This window comes from Pteropus medius, unplaced genomic scaffold, assembly GCF_902729225.1.
Source record: "Pteropus medius unplaced genomic scaffold, Ma_sr-lr_union100, whole genome shotgun sequence".
Taxonomy (NCBI): domain Eukaryota; kingdom Metazoa; phylum Chordata; class Mammalia; order Chiroptera; family Pteropodidae; genus Pteropus; species Pteropus medius.
The window spans coordinates 10741484-10757843 of NW_024349799.1; the positions used below are offsets into that span (position 1 = coordinate 10741484).

The 16360-nt window shown below is 35.8% G+C and overlaps 1 protein-coding gene and 1 pseudogene across 2 annotated transcripts in view; both read left to right on the forward strand.

Annotated features, from left to right (window-relative positions):
* The window catches only part of MYO1D (myosin ID), a 291298-nt gene that overhangs the window by 155174 nt on the left and 119764 nt on the right, over positions 1–16360 (forward strand). For both annotated transcript variants that reach the window (XM_039885992.1, XM_039885991.1), the window contains exons 17-19: positions 3933–4156; positions 8341–8485; positions 9007–9111. In XM_039885992.1, the coding sequence (XP_039741926.1) occupies positions 3933–4156; positions 8341–8485; positions 9007–9111 (474 nt within the window). The remainder of the gene's footprint in view (positions 1–3932; positions 4157–8340; positions 8486–9006; positions 9112–16360) is intronic.
* LOC120621200 (uncharacterized) lies at positions 10083–10201 on the forward strand (annotated as a pseudogene).

Below are 16360 nucleotides of genomic sequence, written 5' to 3' on the forward strand. Positions count from 1 at the left end.
GTTAGGGAAGAGAAGAAGCATCTACTGGGAATAATTATTACAGCCAAACCAAGAAAAGCTCCAAAGACAAGGGAAAAAAGAATATTTGTCCCCAACCAGGCCAAAAGCCTACAATACACCCCAGACAGTGAAGCAAACTTCTGATGTATTTATTTCATTTGTATTAAGTAACTCAGTGCCAACTACCCAAAGCCCCAGCTCTCTGCTCTCTCTTTACTCCTCTCAGGCAGCTAAAAGACTGGATAAGTTATATAAATCATGGACATTCAGTCCGTATTATCAGTGAAAGAATAATATCCAAACACTGTTTAAGGTAAATGACACACGGAGAAGGAGTGGCTCACATTCATTAAAGATTTTCTTGGTAATAATGACATGTGACTAAGGCAAAATAATCTGCACGTGCAGTAAAAACAAAAAACAAAAACAGTGACCTACTAAAGACAAAGATTTCAAATAGTTATAACTGATTCATACTGAGTTCCAGCTACCTACAAGCACTTTTTTAAGTGTTTCATGTGTATTGACTCCTTTAATCCTCAAAACAACCCTCAAAATAAACACCATTATCATCCCCATTTTACAGATAAGAAAACTAAGGCACAGTGGAGTTAAGAAGCTTGTTCAGGTTTACCCAGCTGTTAAAGTGAGGCCAGGATTTGAACACAGGCAGTCTGAGTCCAGAGCCTGCTCTCAGCTGCTCTGCTCTTATGCATTGGTCATTAACGATCATTTGAAATCTTTGTCTTTAGTAGGCTGTGCTACTTTCCTTTTTGTCTGTGTGTATTTTAGCCTTAGTTACATGTTGATGTGACCTGGAAACTCTTCAGTGAAATGAGCCATTCCCTCTCAGGGTGCCATTCAGCTCAAGAAACTGACAACATTTTAAGCAACTGCTTTATACTCTCAAGGAAATTAAAGAGAATGTGAATTTATCAGCCATGCACCCTTGCTTGGAAGCTCCTGTAGGGAAGAAGACCAAGAAAAAGAAAGACATCAACTCAGATATCAGGGATCCAACGCAGAAGAGTAGTTTTAAAAGTCTCAGGAATGGAACTGTGCAGTAGATCTAAAGAGCACAAGGTGCACAGAGGATATCAAAGAAAAAGATTCAATTGATGTGCTTGGCAATTGAAAAATTATTGCTCATCGTTCTATGGGTCTGTTAGAGCATTTGGCCAAAAATTAGCAGTAGGTAAATAGGAAATAAAGCAGACTTTTAAAATGAGACAGTTATTCGAAAACAGACTCATAGATAAAGAGAACAAATTGGTGATTGGCAGATGGGAGAGGTCAGGCTGGAAGGAAAAAGTGAAGAAGGGATTAAGAAATACAAATTGGCAGTTATAGAATAGTCATGGGGAATATAAAATCCAGCTTAGGGGATATGATCAATAATATTATAATAACTATGTATAGTGCCAGATGGGTTCTAGACCAGTTAGAGGGATCAATTTGTAAATTATATAAATGTCTAACTACTATGCTCTACACCTGAAACTAATATAAAATAATTTGAATGTCAACTCTAATTGAAAAATAAAAATTAAAAAAACTAAATAGCAATAGAATTTTTAGTTTGATGATTCAAAGAAAACATGAGCAGTAAGAAAACAAATCTACATATTAAAAACAAATTTAAAATGAGATAGTTATTAACTATAAGGAAAAACAAATTTACATGACAAAGTAATGAAAGGGTAATCACATTAATACCCCTTAGTACAGTGGTGAATTTAAATGTAATAAGTAATACAGTATATATGCATATATTATGTAAGTTATTTATGCAACATATAATATGGTTAATATAGCATATAATAATGTAAACACTATCAATTTTTAAATTTTAAATGTAATTATTTGGGGGATGATAAAGGAGAGGTAAGAATGATGGTGAGAGAGCTAAATCACTAACTTCTGTAATTTGGATAGTATCTAAAAGAATCAACCAAGAGATAACATTATGTATATTATTTATAAATGCTAAAAGAAGCAGTTAAAATAGTTTGTGTAGAACGAGACTGTGAGGTAGGGAGGTGGGGTTAGGTGGTTAGGGGGAAGGATTGCTGTCTTTATAGCATTTTTTGTATAATTTGATTTTTCAACTGTACAAAACCTAAATAAACCAAGAACACAGATGAAATTTTAAAGGTTGTCAAAAGAAAACCTATGCCCGAAGAGCACTTACTTAATAAATGTTTTTTTCAAATTACTACTAAAGAATCTAACCAAAAACATTTGAATAAAAAGCTCTATAAAACACTTCTTGAAAGTTAAAGATTAGTTTCCTATATAGATGTGGCTCCAGGGAGTCTTAATGTCCTTCCTTTAAAAAAGAAGGAGCGGGGAGGGCAACAAACAGTATGAAACTTTAAAAATGTGTTTTCTTTAAGAAATTGAATCACAGACTTCCACCCTGTAATTGTATTCTTTTGGTTTTTCAAGATACTAAAGAAGGGACCTTTATTTTAGCACTTGGGTGGAGGCGTAACAAAGCCATCTGTATGATGGATTCAGCTACAAGAGAGCCATTTTGACTAAAAAGGGTTTCTGTACTGATGCCACATGCATTGATGAGTTAGTTTCCATTGCCTCGTTGTCTTTATCTATTCTGTGTATATGTAAACTCTAGGTTCCCATCACAAATCGCTCCTGTGTCTTGTTTCCCCTCTATATCGGTTTTTCTTGACCCATTATTTCCTTTTTGGTCCCCTGATGACCTCCTCACATGTGGCATGCAAACAAATCTATTTTTATTGTGCAGCAGGCTGAAAAAAGGAGAACATTGCAAGCTCACAGTGCCGGTTTAGGAGTCTGCGTGAAAACAGACTTAAAATGAGGCTATCGTGTGAGTTTTTCTGAGAGAAATTGGTGGGCACCAGTCGGGATTTGAGACGAAATAAACCTAAGTGAATCTGGCTTTGAACTAGAGGTGGCAAACGTTAGTCCTAAGAGGACGGAAACAGGGAGGGAAGCAACACCACCAACCTAAGAGTTGGAACGGTCATTTAAGGGGCAGTAGTAATTATCAACTGGAGCTTGGTGGCGTGTGCAGGGAGTTTATCGAAGAAAGCAATTAGAGTATTGTGAAGTGTTGGAGACTGTAGTAGCAGAAGGGAGAAGAAAGGAGTTCATACTGGAAATATGTGAAAGAAAGGGTCAGGCTGGTGGTGGAGATTTATAGGGGAAGGGCCAACGATGAATCGAAGATCATACCAAATTTCTTTTTACTTGAGAGATTGAGAAGTATGGGAACCTGGATAAATGATCCTCCAAGAATATATCATTGTCTCTGACTTCCCCATGCTTGGCCTTGAGACATTTATATATTGTCTGATTCATTTCTGAGAGCTGAAAAAATTTTAACAAAGATTCGTATGGTATTAGTTGTCTGTTTGACTCTCCCCAGGAATGCATCTAAATTCTTGGGAGTTTACCTAGAACTCCGAAGAGAGGTGGCATAGGCTGTGTGTAAATTAGTTTGTGAATCCAATGTGACACTACACTAGTTACCAATGTATACAATCTGTGTAAAGCTACGTTCATGAGAGAACTATAGATGTTGATGGCTTTTGGTTCTGATTCATCTTATTTTCTTTTATCATTCTTAAAATATTCATCCAAAAATATTTGTATTTTGGCTTTCTTTTCATGACCGTAAAGTTAAAACAGGACTGTTTCAAACTCAGCACACACCCAGTGTAGATAATGAGTGGCTAGACGACCGAACCGAAATGACCGACCTGACTCCTAGTGCCATCTGTTGGTAGCATGCAGAATTGACGTGCTTCAGCTGATGCTCTGGCTGATTTTGTTGACACATCCAAGTTCCCCAGCTGAACTTATAAGTAGAGGAGCATCTGTGATTTCAAAGTTATCTACTACTAAGCAGCCAGCAACGTCTTCCTTTTCTTTCCTCTTTTGTGAAGGTGTGGCGAGGTGCCCTGGCCCGCATGCGGTACAAGAAGGCCAAGGCCGCTCTGACAATTATCAGATACTACCGGCGCCACAAAGTGAAGTCATACATCCGTGAGGTGACTAAACGCTTCCATGGCGTCAAGACCATGAGAGACTATGGGAAGCATGTGAAGTGGCCAACACCTCCTAAAGTTCTTCGCCGTTTTGAGGAGGCCCTACAAGCAATTTTTAATAGGTAAGAACTCGTTAGTATGTACTACATCCATTTATGGCCACACACTTGATATATATAAAGTCTCAAATTTGAGACCATGATAGTAGCTTAGCTATTTGCTGTCATAACATTTGCTTTTACCTTGTCTCCAGTTTTATAGATTTTGCTTTCAAAGGGCATCATCTGTTGCCCTCTCAAAATAATGGAACTGTCCATTTATTTTTTCCTGTAGCAAAAGACAGCAGTATGCCCCAATCCCTGGATCAAATCATATTTAAATAAGCTATTGGCATGCAGACTCTACTTCCTTTTAGTTGCAAAAAAAAAAAAAAAACAACTTTATTAAAATTACCACATGTAACTCAAACTAGAAAATCTGCTAATCTCTTCAGAGCAGTGATTTTCTACCCTGCTGCACTGTAGATTCACAAGGAGTTTATAAGGCATAACCGCTGCCCAAGTCCCACCTCCAGACTGTCCTGTTTAATAGAGCTGGGGAGTAGGGCCCAAGCAGAGGTCCTTTTTAAAGTTTCACAGGTGATTTTAAAATACAAGGGAGAAAACAACATTTTTAAAGCAAGCTATTTTTTAAAGTAAATGTCATACATACATACATACATACATGCATACATTCAAACAAACATACATACAATAAACACCCCTGTAAAATCTGATACCTTTCCAACTGATCTTCATTTTTTTTAACCTGCTGCGAATCTGAGTTTGTGGTTATTCGTACCTCTTTTCTCATTCTTTGAGCTTATTTGTTGCTGGTGTGCACCAGATATATTCAGCTGTGTCTTAGATGCAGCTATCTAGTCACATAAACTAAGCTAACAGTCCTTAAATGTGCTCATTTGGTGTCATAGTGTTCCACAAAGAACACTATGAAATCATTGAGATAGTGAATGTAAATCGGTGGCAGATATCAAAAGAGAAAAAAAATGCACGGGAGAAAAACACTTTAATTCATATCTCATTTGCTTTTTTTAAAAAAAAGAGATGAGTACTTATAAAAAGAAAAAATCAAGCAGTACAGAATTACTGAAAGCAAACGTACTTAAATTCCCAGATATAAAGCTATAAATGTTAGTTTTAAATCTTGTCAGTCTTTTTAATGCACAGATTTTTTTCATGAATTGAATTCTCTATAATCTGCGTTTTTGACATAATCCAAAAAGTAATTAAGTGATAGGGGAATACATGCTCACTTTTTTAAAAAGTGAAATTACATAAAAATGTATAAGGTATAAAGTTGAAATCCTCTACACCTCTTGTGTCTCCCCATTTTATTTCTTTCCTCTGAGATGACCACTCATTAACAATCAGTTTGTTTCCTTCTAAATCTTTGTCTAAGTGTTTACAAACACTCACACATAAGAGACAGCGTGATACAATGGTTGAGAACAGAAACCTTGGAGTCTAGGTTCGTATTCGAGCTCTGCCACCGACTAGCTATGTAACTTGGGTAAATTAGTTGACCTCTCTGTACCTCACTTTCCTTATCTGTGAAAGGGCCATAATAATAGTACCTGCTTATAGGGTTGTTGAAAAGATTATAACTAAATATAAATAAAGCATTTCCGTTAGTGCCTGACACATAATAAGCATTTTGGAAATGTTTGCTCTTGCTATGAGTGTTTGTACATAGAGTCACATATCATTTGGGCTTTTTTTCCTCTCTTTTTTTACTTAAGCAGGTTTGTATGTATGGTTATATGACTTGACTTAATCTTGAAAACCTGTCCATGACAATAAAGATCTGTGTAATATTTTAATGGCTGCAAAAAATTAATTGATTTTGATTATGTTACAGTATGGCCTATACAGCCTTCTTTTTACATTTTGACATTTTATACATGGCCTAGAATTAATTCTTGTAAAATTTATTCATTCACCAAATATTAACTCAACACCTGCTATGCCACAGACATTGACCGAAGTTCCAGAAATATGGTGACAAATAAGGAAGATGCAAAAGACAAATAGAGCTTATATAGTCAGTGAGCATTTTGAAAATAATGTGTCTGCTCTGTTTGTTGACCGTACACGCACGCACGCACAGAGGATTGATCTGGCCAGTTATATTAATCTAGTCCAAAGGCAAACTTTTTCTGTAAAAGGCCATATAGTAAATATTTTAGGCTTTGTGGGCTACATGTGGTCTTTGTCACGTATTTTATTTTGTTTTGTCCTGTTTTTTTTAAACGTGTAAAAACTATTCTGAGCTTGAGAACAGTCCAGAGCCAGGCCATGAGCACAGGCTATCATTTACCAACCCCTGGTCTAGTCCCTATATCCTATGTAATTCTTGAATTTTTTCATCTGTGGAATACTAAGAGAAGTATGTTAAAGTATTGCACAGTGATTATAGGGTTTTGGTTCTTTCCTAAGATCTCAGTGTGTGTCTAACCATGTTTAAGCTCGCTCCTGTTCCTCACAGTAATTCTTTTTCATTCTAGGAAGGCTGGGGGTCTTGTTTGTGCCCAGCTATTTTCCCTTTTTCATGTTGTTGAGGCTGGCGATTTCTATGGCTACAGCTATTGTCAGCTTTACATATTTATTGATGGCAGTTGGCTCGATGGGATGAAAAGCCTCTATGTGGCTCTCTCTATGGTTTTTTAAGTCAGGTCCCAAATTCCCCAGCATGCCTTTGGAGTCAGTCAGGTATGGACCCTGTCTTGGGCCACTGTCCAGGGTGAAAAAGACCAACAGGCAGAGCAAGGACCTCTCCCCACTGAAAATGAAACTTGGTGCTCGAGCTACAATCTTGAAACAAGAATACATCTTGGGAAAATTCTAGATGAAATCAATCTCTCTAACATTTTATGTATGTAAAGTGGGAAAAGATTTTTAATTGAATCTCCTTCTAGCATTCCTTGGAAGCATAGGTTGAGAACCACTGGTCTTGATTTCATCTGATAAAAGGTAATTCTCAGTTTGCTTCTAACTGCCCTGCTTCAAGTTCCTGTGGCAGAAAAGAGGGCATGAGTATCACGTAGGACTAAGACGCTGCTAAGAGTGTAAAAGACCTTGTACTTGTTTTTCTCAATCAGGAATAGATTATTTTTAGTATATGCTTTTAGTTGCTTAAACCAAAAAACCTTGAAGTCATGTTTAAATCCTCTTTAGTTCTCTTGCTCTCACATCTAATCCATCAGCAAGTCTTACTGGTGCTTCCTTCAGAATATATCCAGAACCAACACCTATGTCTACCTCCATCCTGACCGCCTGGATCTAAGCCACCATCTTTTACCATGTGCATTATGGAAGTAGCCTCATAATGGGTCATCCTGTTCCCAGCCCAACCCCCCTTCAGCCTTTCTTCCTACAGCAATCAGAATGATCCTGTAAAGTGGGAGTCAGGTCATATCCCTTCTTTGTTCAAAACCTTCCAATGGCTTCTCCTCTCATTCAGAGTAAAGGCCAAAGTCCTGATAATGACCTCCATGGCTCCGTAGATGCTGGTCCTAGCTTCCTCTGACCTCCCCTCCTGTGACTCTCTTCCATTCTGCTCCAGCATCACAGCTGGTATTTTAACACACCAAGCAAGCTCACACCTTAGAACCTTTGCACTTGCCATTTTCTCTTTCTGGAACACTCTTACTCAAATACCTGTACAACTCACTCCTTCACTTCCTGTAGGTCTCTATTCATATATCCTTATCAGTGGTGCATATAAATAACACCTACTCCCTGTTCTTTCCCTCTGCTACTTCTTTCCTTAACTTTCTTCTATAGCACTTATGACCTCATACTTACTGTATGTTTACTCAATGCCTAGTTTATTGTCTATGTCTGCTCTCTAGAATATAAGCACCTAGCAGAAAGGACCATCATCTGTTTGTTTACTGTTGTGCTTCCCCTGCCTAGAACAGCACCTGGAATCTAGTACTTGCCTAGAAAACGTGTTGAATGAGTGAATGAATGATGAATCCTAAGTTGCTATGCCCTAACGATATGTATTATGAGAGTCTACATATCACTAAATTCTAGTTGCTTTCAAAACACACAAACAACAAAGCAGGTTTTACAAATATCTGTCCACATAAAACTATGTGTATTTTAATAAGTTCTGTGTACTTTTTTTAGAGTAGCATGCAAGTAGTTTGGTTTAATTCTACTTAATGGCAGCTTCAGTTGTTTTTGAAAATGAATGATATTGTGTTTCTGAAGTCCAGTACATTTTGTTTATTTACTTATAGATGGAGAGCATCTCAGCTCATCAAGAGCATTCCCGCTTCAGATCTGCCCCAGGTCAGGGCAAAGGTTGCGGCCATGGAAATGTTGAAGGGTCACAGGGCTGACCTTGGGCTCCAAAGGGCCTGGGAGGGCAACTATCTTGCTTCGGTAAGTCCAGGAAAAGAAAGTGGAATCCTGCTCCCTTAACAAAAAAAGAGAAGAATTTTTCCCCAAGAATTTATAGAAAGACTGACACTTTCAGAAACTAAATTTCTATGAGAGATGCTAAACTAAAAGTTTTTATTGCTTCTAAGTGTACAATATTTGATGTTTACCCCATTTTAAAAAAGAGTTCTCTGTCTCGTATCTATATGTATTATATATACTCTATAACCTAGCTTTGACCATTTAAACCTGCTCTTGCATAATTCAACTATTTTTAACTACCACCTTTATATCAATTATTCCAAAAGCTGTATTTCATTCTCTCTCTCACTCCTTATCTTAAAAGTTTTATAGGACCTCTGGTGTTAAGACAACTATCTAGTGGCTTATCATCTGGGATGGGGAGATAAAAAGTACATGTATGAAATTACATGAGCATAGTAATAAAACAGTATACTAAAAGATCACCTTTTCATCTAAAATGCTAAGCATACTCATTCTGTCACCTTTCCTTTTTCTCTCAGAAGCCAGAGACACCTCAGACCTCAGGCACTTTTGTGCCCGTTGCCAATGAACTGAAACGGAAGGACAAATACATGAACGTCCTCTTTTCCTGTCATGTCCGTAAGGTAAGGCAGTCTTCAAACAGACCTCCTTGGAAAGAAAAGACTGATTCAGATGAAATTTACTTAGATACGACCACAATAAAACATAACAGTAGATACATTGTTCGCTGCGTCAGCAGTGAGCTATACCTCTCTGTGGTGAGGCATCGATAGAAGGGCCGAGGCGACTACAATTTTAGAGTTAGGCTCTCAAGCCTTCTTAAGGGAAGTCGATATTTTTGGTAACCATTTCTTTCTAAAACAGGATCGAGGATGTGTATTTCACTGCATGTGTAACTTTCACTGCGCCTACTGGTCTGCCTTGTATTTAATGGTCATGTAGTACTGTTTATACATATTTTATTACTTTTTAAAAAGAGGGAGGGGAAGGAAGAACCTAGTTTGTAAAAGAGAGGACATAGTGAATTTTGGAAGGTGGCGGAGAAGGTTATATGCTATGACTATATTTGCTTATCTTGATGCAGGATGTGTGTGGACCAATATTTACCTGAAGATGATAGCAGTTAGGGAAGAGGAAGAGTAGAAGTTTGAAAGAGGAAGGCAAGGGACATAGTTGGTTTTTTAAAACCCAAAAACTACTTGTTTAGAAAAATAGAGAGGAAATGGAAATAATTATAAAAGCATTTTGTAAAATTATGCAAATAAAATTAAAATATTAATGAACTTAAGAAAAATATTGCCTAGACTGACCTCAGAAGAGATGTTGACATAAATATGCCAATATCCAAAAGAGAAATTAAGAAAATATTAAAGAATTACCTCACAACGAAGGTCCAGGTTTAGGTGATTTTTAGAGGTATTTTGTTTCAAATATTCATAAAGTAGATAATTGCAGTGATATTCAGATCAAAATAAAGAAATATTATTTTTTAACTATAAATTCGGCAAACTAAAATGTTGATAACAACCAGTGTTTGCAAGAGTTTAGGGAAACACTGTTGGTAGGGCATAATACAATAAATTTAAAAGGCTTGGTCTATGGCCATGCTACCCTGAACAAGCCTGATCCCATGTGATCTCGGAAGCTAAGCAGAGTCGGGCCTGGTTAGTATTTGGATGGGAGACCCCCTAGGAAGACCAGGTGCTGTAGGCGTAAAAAAATAAGGGATTGTAAGTTGACAAGGTCCTTGCAATTTGTGAGGTCAACCAAGGGTTGCCTCACCTAAAAAGTTAAAAAATAATAATAATACAATTAAAATATTTTTTTAAAAAAAGGATTGAAGTCATATGTTCTCTGACCATAATGAAGTGAAATTAGAAATCAAAAACAGTAAAAAAAATTTAGAGGATGCACAAATAGGTGGAAATTAAATGACACTCTCCTGAATAACCAATGGTCAAAGAAATCACAGGAAAATCAGAACATATGGAAATGAATACACAACATACAAACACTTATAGGGATGCAGCCATCTTAAGGGGAAATTTAATGCCTGCAATAAAAGAAATGAATGTTTTCATAGCAATAACTTAATCTTCTACCTTAAGACACTGGAAAAGAAGAGCAAATTAAACTCAAAGCAATCAGAAGGGAATAATAAAGATTAGAGCAGAAATCAATAAAATAGAGACTAGAAAAAAAAAGAAATCAATAAAATAGAGACTAGAAAAAAAAGCCAAAAGTTGTTTTAAAGATCAACAAAACTGACAAACCATTAGCCAGACTGACCAAATACTAAAATAGAAGATTAAACTTTAATCCATGTAATTCAAAAAAACATAACTGTTATTATTCAGACTAGTCTAAGGAAGAAGAGATCAATTCAATGTAATATAAACTTTTTAACAAAACAGCAGCCAGTTTTAAACTTAGAATGAAATAAATGTCATCAAAGAAAGCTCGCCGGCAATATCTTGGGATGGTTACCAAAGTCCAGAGTCAATTCTGAACTCCTAGATCTAAAAACTGTTTTATAAGTTTACCTAGAATTGATCGGCCAATCAAGAAATGACTTTTGCTAACCAAATTCACAAGAAAAGATAAGCCCTGATGCCAGTTTGTGAATTTAACAAAGGAATGGATCATTTCAGTGAGTCTTCATATCTACTATCTAGGATACTTCCTTTCTAATATCAATATATCTGGGAAGTCAAATTAGTAATCAGAACTATTGATCAAAGAGAATTGGATGTTTTTGACAGTTATCATCTACTATGGAAAAGCCTGGTGTCTCTGATTCTGTCTTTCCAGTGATGACAACCTGAGATCTAACAGCATGTCTCTCCCTGGGTCCTACTGGGTAAAAACTGAAAGTTTCTTAGTCGTGCTCCTGTATTTCTAAGTTCAATGAAAAATAACATTTCTTTACATTATAGGTTAGATAATGTCCTCTTTAGAACATTTTGATCCCAAGGATCAATGTACCAAGATAAACTTGACACAATTTCAGTAAAGCCCTCTTCTTTTATGCTTTGATCCTTTCTGAAGCAGCCACTTTCTATTAACTACAGTTATGAAATGCCCCTTAAGGTAGGACACTTCTGTTAATTGCTCTCACTTCTAGTCTAAGTCTCCAGGACTGCTTGATCTGCGGCTCCCTGTGGTGCTGACTAAACCTATAAACAGATCACTAGAAGTGTTCAGGCAAAAGCAAGTGACAGGGATTTTTTTCCTTTAATTGAGAATTTTAGCTTAGATAATAGAAGAAATAAAATGAGATCTTATCTAATGCTGGGTCTGTAGCCTAAGTTTTCTCTTACTTTATGAATTTAAGTAGAAGAAAATTAGTATTCTATGCCATAATTATTTTAATTAAGTTTGAATTTACTCATTTACATAGGTATATAAAAAGTTTTTCTTTCCATTTCGACTTAGCTAAGTTACGCAACTTAAAGCTTTTACTTTGTTACATGATGTCCTTCCCACTCATTTGATTGGTATTTTAAGGATGATTTGAGTTGCTAAAACAGAAGGTAAAGATTTATGACCTCTTCTCTTTAGAAATTACACTTTTGCATAAAAAAGAATGTAATATTCCTAAACAGAGTTTCAGTAAAATTGCTTCTTTGGTGTTTTTGTTCGTTGGTTTCCAGATTATCTCCTGGACATACCATAAAACAAAAACAATACTCTCCACTTTACCACTCGGCCTATTGTTTTTGATTCATGACCTTGCGAAATTATACAGAAAAGTTTTTTTTATACTCTTTTGCAACAAACTCATATTTCTCAATATGAATTCACAATAGATGAGGAACACTCTTTGCTTATTATTCAGATTTCATCTTAGATGTGCTCTGTTCTCCATATTCTAAGATGTATACAAATGATGATTAGTGTTCTCCAGCATGGGTTTCACAAACCAGCGTTCTGTTGACTATTAATGTGTCTTCAAAAAGAGTTCCATAATTCAATGTATTTGGGACATGTCGGGGTGAACAGTTAAACATACTCTGTAAATGCAGAATTCTCAGAGCTTTTAATGTATTCATGGGTTACAGCTAGCCCAGGGGAGGCTGTGGTTTGCATTGTTCCTCAGACCAACTTGACTTGGAACCTTTCTTGCACAAAGCATCACATAAAGCTAGTGTTGTGCAAAATAACTTAGAAAATGCTGATGTAGAAGCTCTACAATCGCTTGTTTCAAGCCTTCTGACCAGTGCCAGTTCCCTTTTATGGCAAAAATCTGTTGCCATTTGAAGTGAATAATTGCTACCAAGAGTTGTTATTTCACCACATAAACTCTGTTTTACTCTTAATTACAGACACCATTTTTGTCAAATTAAAGATTGAAAACATACTTCGGTTATAAGGAAATGTTAAGAGAATTGATAGATTTCTAAAACCATGAGGCAAAAGGGAAAAGACTAACTAAAATTCAAACTAAAACTTGAATTTTAGTTTGCTGTATCCTACCTATAGCAATATATCCTGCTATGCCCCATCCAAATTTACTTAGCTGTATATCCTACCAAAGCTAACAGCATTCTCAGATTAATCTCTAACTTCTTTGCATCTTGAAAGTAAGATCTTGGAAGCAGGGATGGGGATTTATGTATTACAACTGTGCCTTCTGTTCTTAGTGGAGAGTTTTTAGTATTTTTGTCATTTTGTTTTGCTTTCCTTTTCCTTCTAGTCACTGAGAAACATGATGTTGTAGTTCAGAAATTTTTAGTGCTCGGTATCTTTATTTAAATATTACCCAAATCTAAAATTGAAACATGCTAATTAGCAAGTAGTTTACTTATTTATAAAACGTCCCGTTGTTAATTCTGTCTGTTAGAAAAAGATTTACCTGCAGTTGTGGGCATTGTCAGACTCTCTAATAAAGTAGCATTCTACAAAATCACACGTGTATTTTTTCTCTCAGTCACTTTACCTAGTTTTATTTTCCTTATACATTGTAAGAAATTATTTTCATATACAAATTTCTTATCTGTCTCAACCTTATCTACTAGTCTCAGAATCTTATTATAACCAAGGGCTTCATGCCATTCTCCTGTATATCATCATCAGCTTATAAAGTGCTTAAAAATGCACATTGTAAATTGGTGGGGAGGAATTATCAAATTGCTTAATTGGAGTAAATGTTTACCAGTATAATTTTTTCGAATTAATACGAGTCATGTGCTGGATTAACAAATGTAGAAAAAAATAAGTTTCATCCCATTTTAGATTTCTGATTATAAAAAGACACTTTTCTCAATAAAATTGAGAGTCTAAATATTTTATAAGGGTAGCTACTACCAGTAATAGTGTTGCAAATATAGGCACAGATATGTTTCTCCAGATATGTTTCACTCAGGATGGTTCGTCTGGCCCGTCAGCGTTCTGTGTGCATAGTATAGTCTTGTGGTGATAGCTGGTCGTGACTGTGAAGAGAAAAGTTAAATTAACTCATGGAAAAGACACTCTATGAGAAAAAAAAAAAATGTACAAATAAATCTCAACAGTTCCAACCACGCGAATAAATAATTCCAAATCAGCAATCCATGTGCTTACATAGTGTATGTTAGAGAGCCTTTTATTAAAGAGATAGCTTACTTATAAAGGGCCTTACAGCCACAAAAATAAAAAAGCAAGAAGTCCACAGTTCCTTTTTCTTCAGTGCAGAGATAAAGTTTTTCCAGGACCAGACTTGGCAATGGGGACTTAAGCTATTGAGCAACTATGCTTCTATTTGCCAGTTGGGGATTTCTTTTTCTTATGTTATGCAATCTCCCCAGCATGCTGCAGCCACTTCCATCTGTTTTCCAGTCTGACAGTTCTATCATCAACACTGATTGAGAAAAGGAGTTCTTGAAATTATCCTGTGGGATTAAAAGTCTTCTCAAAACCAGCTGGTCAGCAAGGATGTAGTAAATGCTGTAGGTTGCCCACATCTGTAATTGGGGATGCGAGGTACTAGACAAAAGGTACCATATGATCACGATTCTCAAGGAGCTTCCAGTCTGGCTGGAAGACAGAATTACCGTTCATGAAATAATAAGGCAATAAATAAAAATCTCTCATGGATATTTGAGGTTATACATTGTTTTTGTTTTGCCTATGCATTTGTATTGAGGTATAATTTATATGCAGGCAAATACACAAATCTGAAGTATATAGTTCACTGAGTTTTGACTAGCACATACACCATGTAAATTACAATCCTATCATGATATTGAACATTTCTATCACCCTAAAAGGCGCCCTCATGCCCCTTCCCAGCCAAGTCTCACCACCACCAAAGACAACAACTGTTCTGATTTCTTTTGCCATAGATTAGTTTTGCTAATCAAAAAAGAAAAGTAGTCATATAGTTGTATGTAAGATTTTTACTTTGTTTTGAAGTGAATTTCTTAATCTTATTTATAACTATTTTGATAACATATTTGAAGTTATTTTACAAAGAAAACAACTTTTTATATACTTCCAATTTCAAGACAATCTGTATAACCTTTTATATTGTCTGAGTTAATTAGACCTAGATTAGTGAGGTTATAGTCATTAGATTGTCACAAGATTAGTTAGTAAAACCAACCTTTTTTGTCAAACATAGCTTCAACTGTAAGTTTAAAAACACAGTGTTCTACACAACTATTTGAACAAGTATATTTCTTAATAACAAACAACAATTGTCTAAAAATTACAAGTCAGCTGTCCTTGAAATTATTAAAGTTTTCTAATAATCAATGGAAAATTTGCCCTTTTAGTAGAGAGATGCAGAGAGTAGCTCAACTTCATAATGAGAAGATACAGGCTAAAGTTAGATTTAACTTGATTGACTTGGTATTTATAAGCATCAGCCAATCTTCTTTCCCATCTTTTTTTCCAGACAAAAAGTAAAGATGTAGCCAGTGTTTTACATTAGCAAAAGCACTCAAGCCAATGTTCTTTATGTTCTCAGATATGCTGCTTTAAAAGAAAACCTAGTGCTCTTTGGTTCCAGTGTTAATTTTTGTTTCATTCTTCATTCTGCGTATATTCTATATATTTATTATACAACGGTGGAATGGAAGTTCAGAGGAAAGAGTGATCATTTTTTAACTACAGGAATTAAAGAGGTTTTATAATGGAATGTTAACTTCAAGCAATATCTTGAAATATACATAAAAAGTAAAGGGAAGGAGTAGAAAATCGTAAAGATATAACAGAGAGCATAACATAAGAAAACATGTCAGACAAGAGCAGAGAGCCCTTGAAGAAATAAAGCTGAACAAGTAGAATAATGGCAGAGAGGAGAAATTGAAAGTCAAGTAAAAGACTCATAGTGGAGAGGGAATTTGGAGACCCCTAGACTTCCTATTCGAAGCACAAATCCCCTCTACCACACCCACATCAGATACCCACTTAGCTTCCTCTCGAATCCTTTCTATGTGAGGCACTTACTGCCTTCTCATATAGTCTGACCTTTTTATGGATAGTAATAATTAGGAGACAGTTATTTGTGCCATAGGCATATTGAAAACACTGTCCACTTTTGAACATGTAGATTTAATAACACATTGCCATTCTACTTTAGGGGATTTAATCTGAAACACATCTTCCCAGTGAATTAGGAAAGGGCCAAAAATGAGGTGTTTCAAATAGGGGTTACATTTCTTTACAGCTTTATTGAGATATAATTCATATACCACACAACTTACCATTTAAAAAATATATACAATTCAGGTGCTTTTAGTGTATTTACAGAGTTGTGTATCCATCGCCACAGTCAATTTTTGAACATTTTCATAACCTGAAAAGAAACCCCACATCCCTTAGCTGTCATTCCCCTAAACCTCTCATCTCCCCAATCCTATGTAACCATTAATCTACTTTGTTTCTATA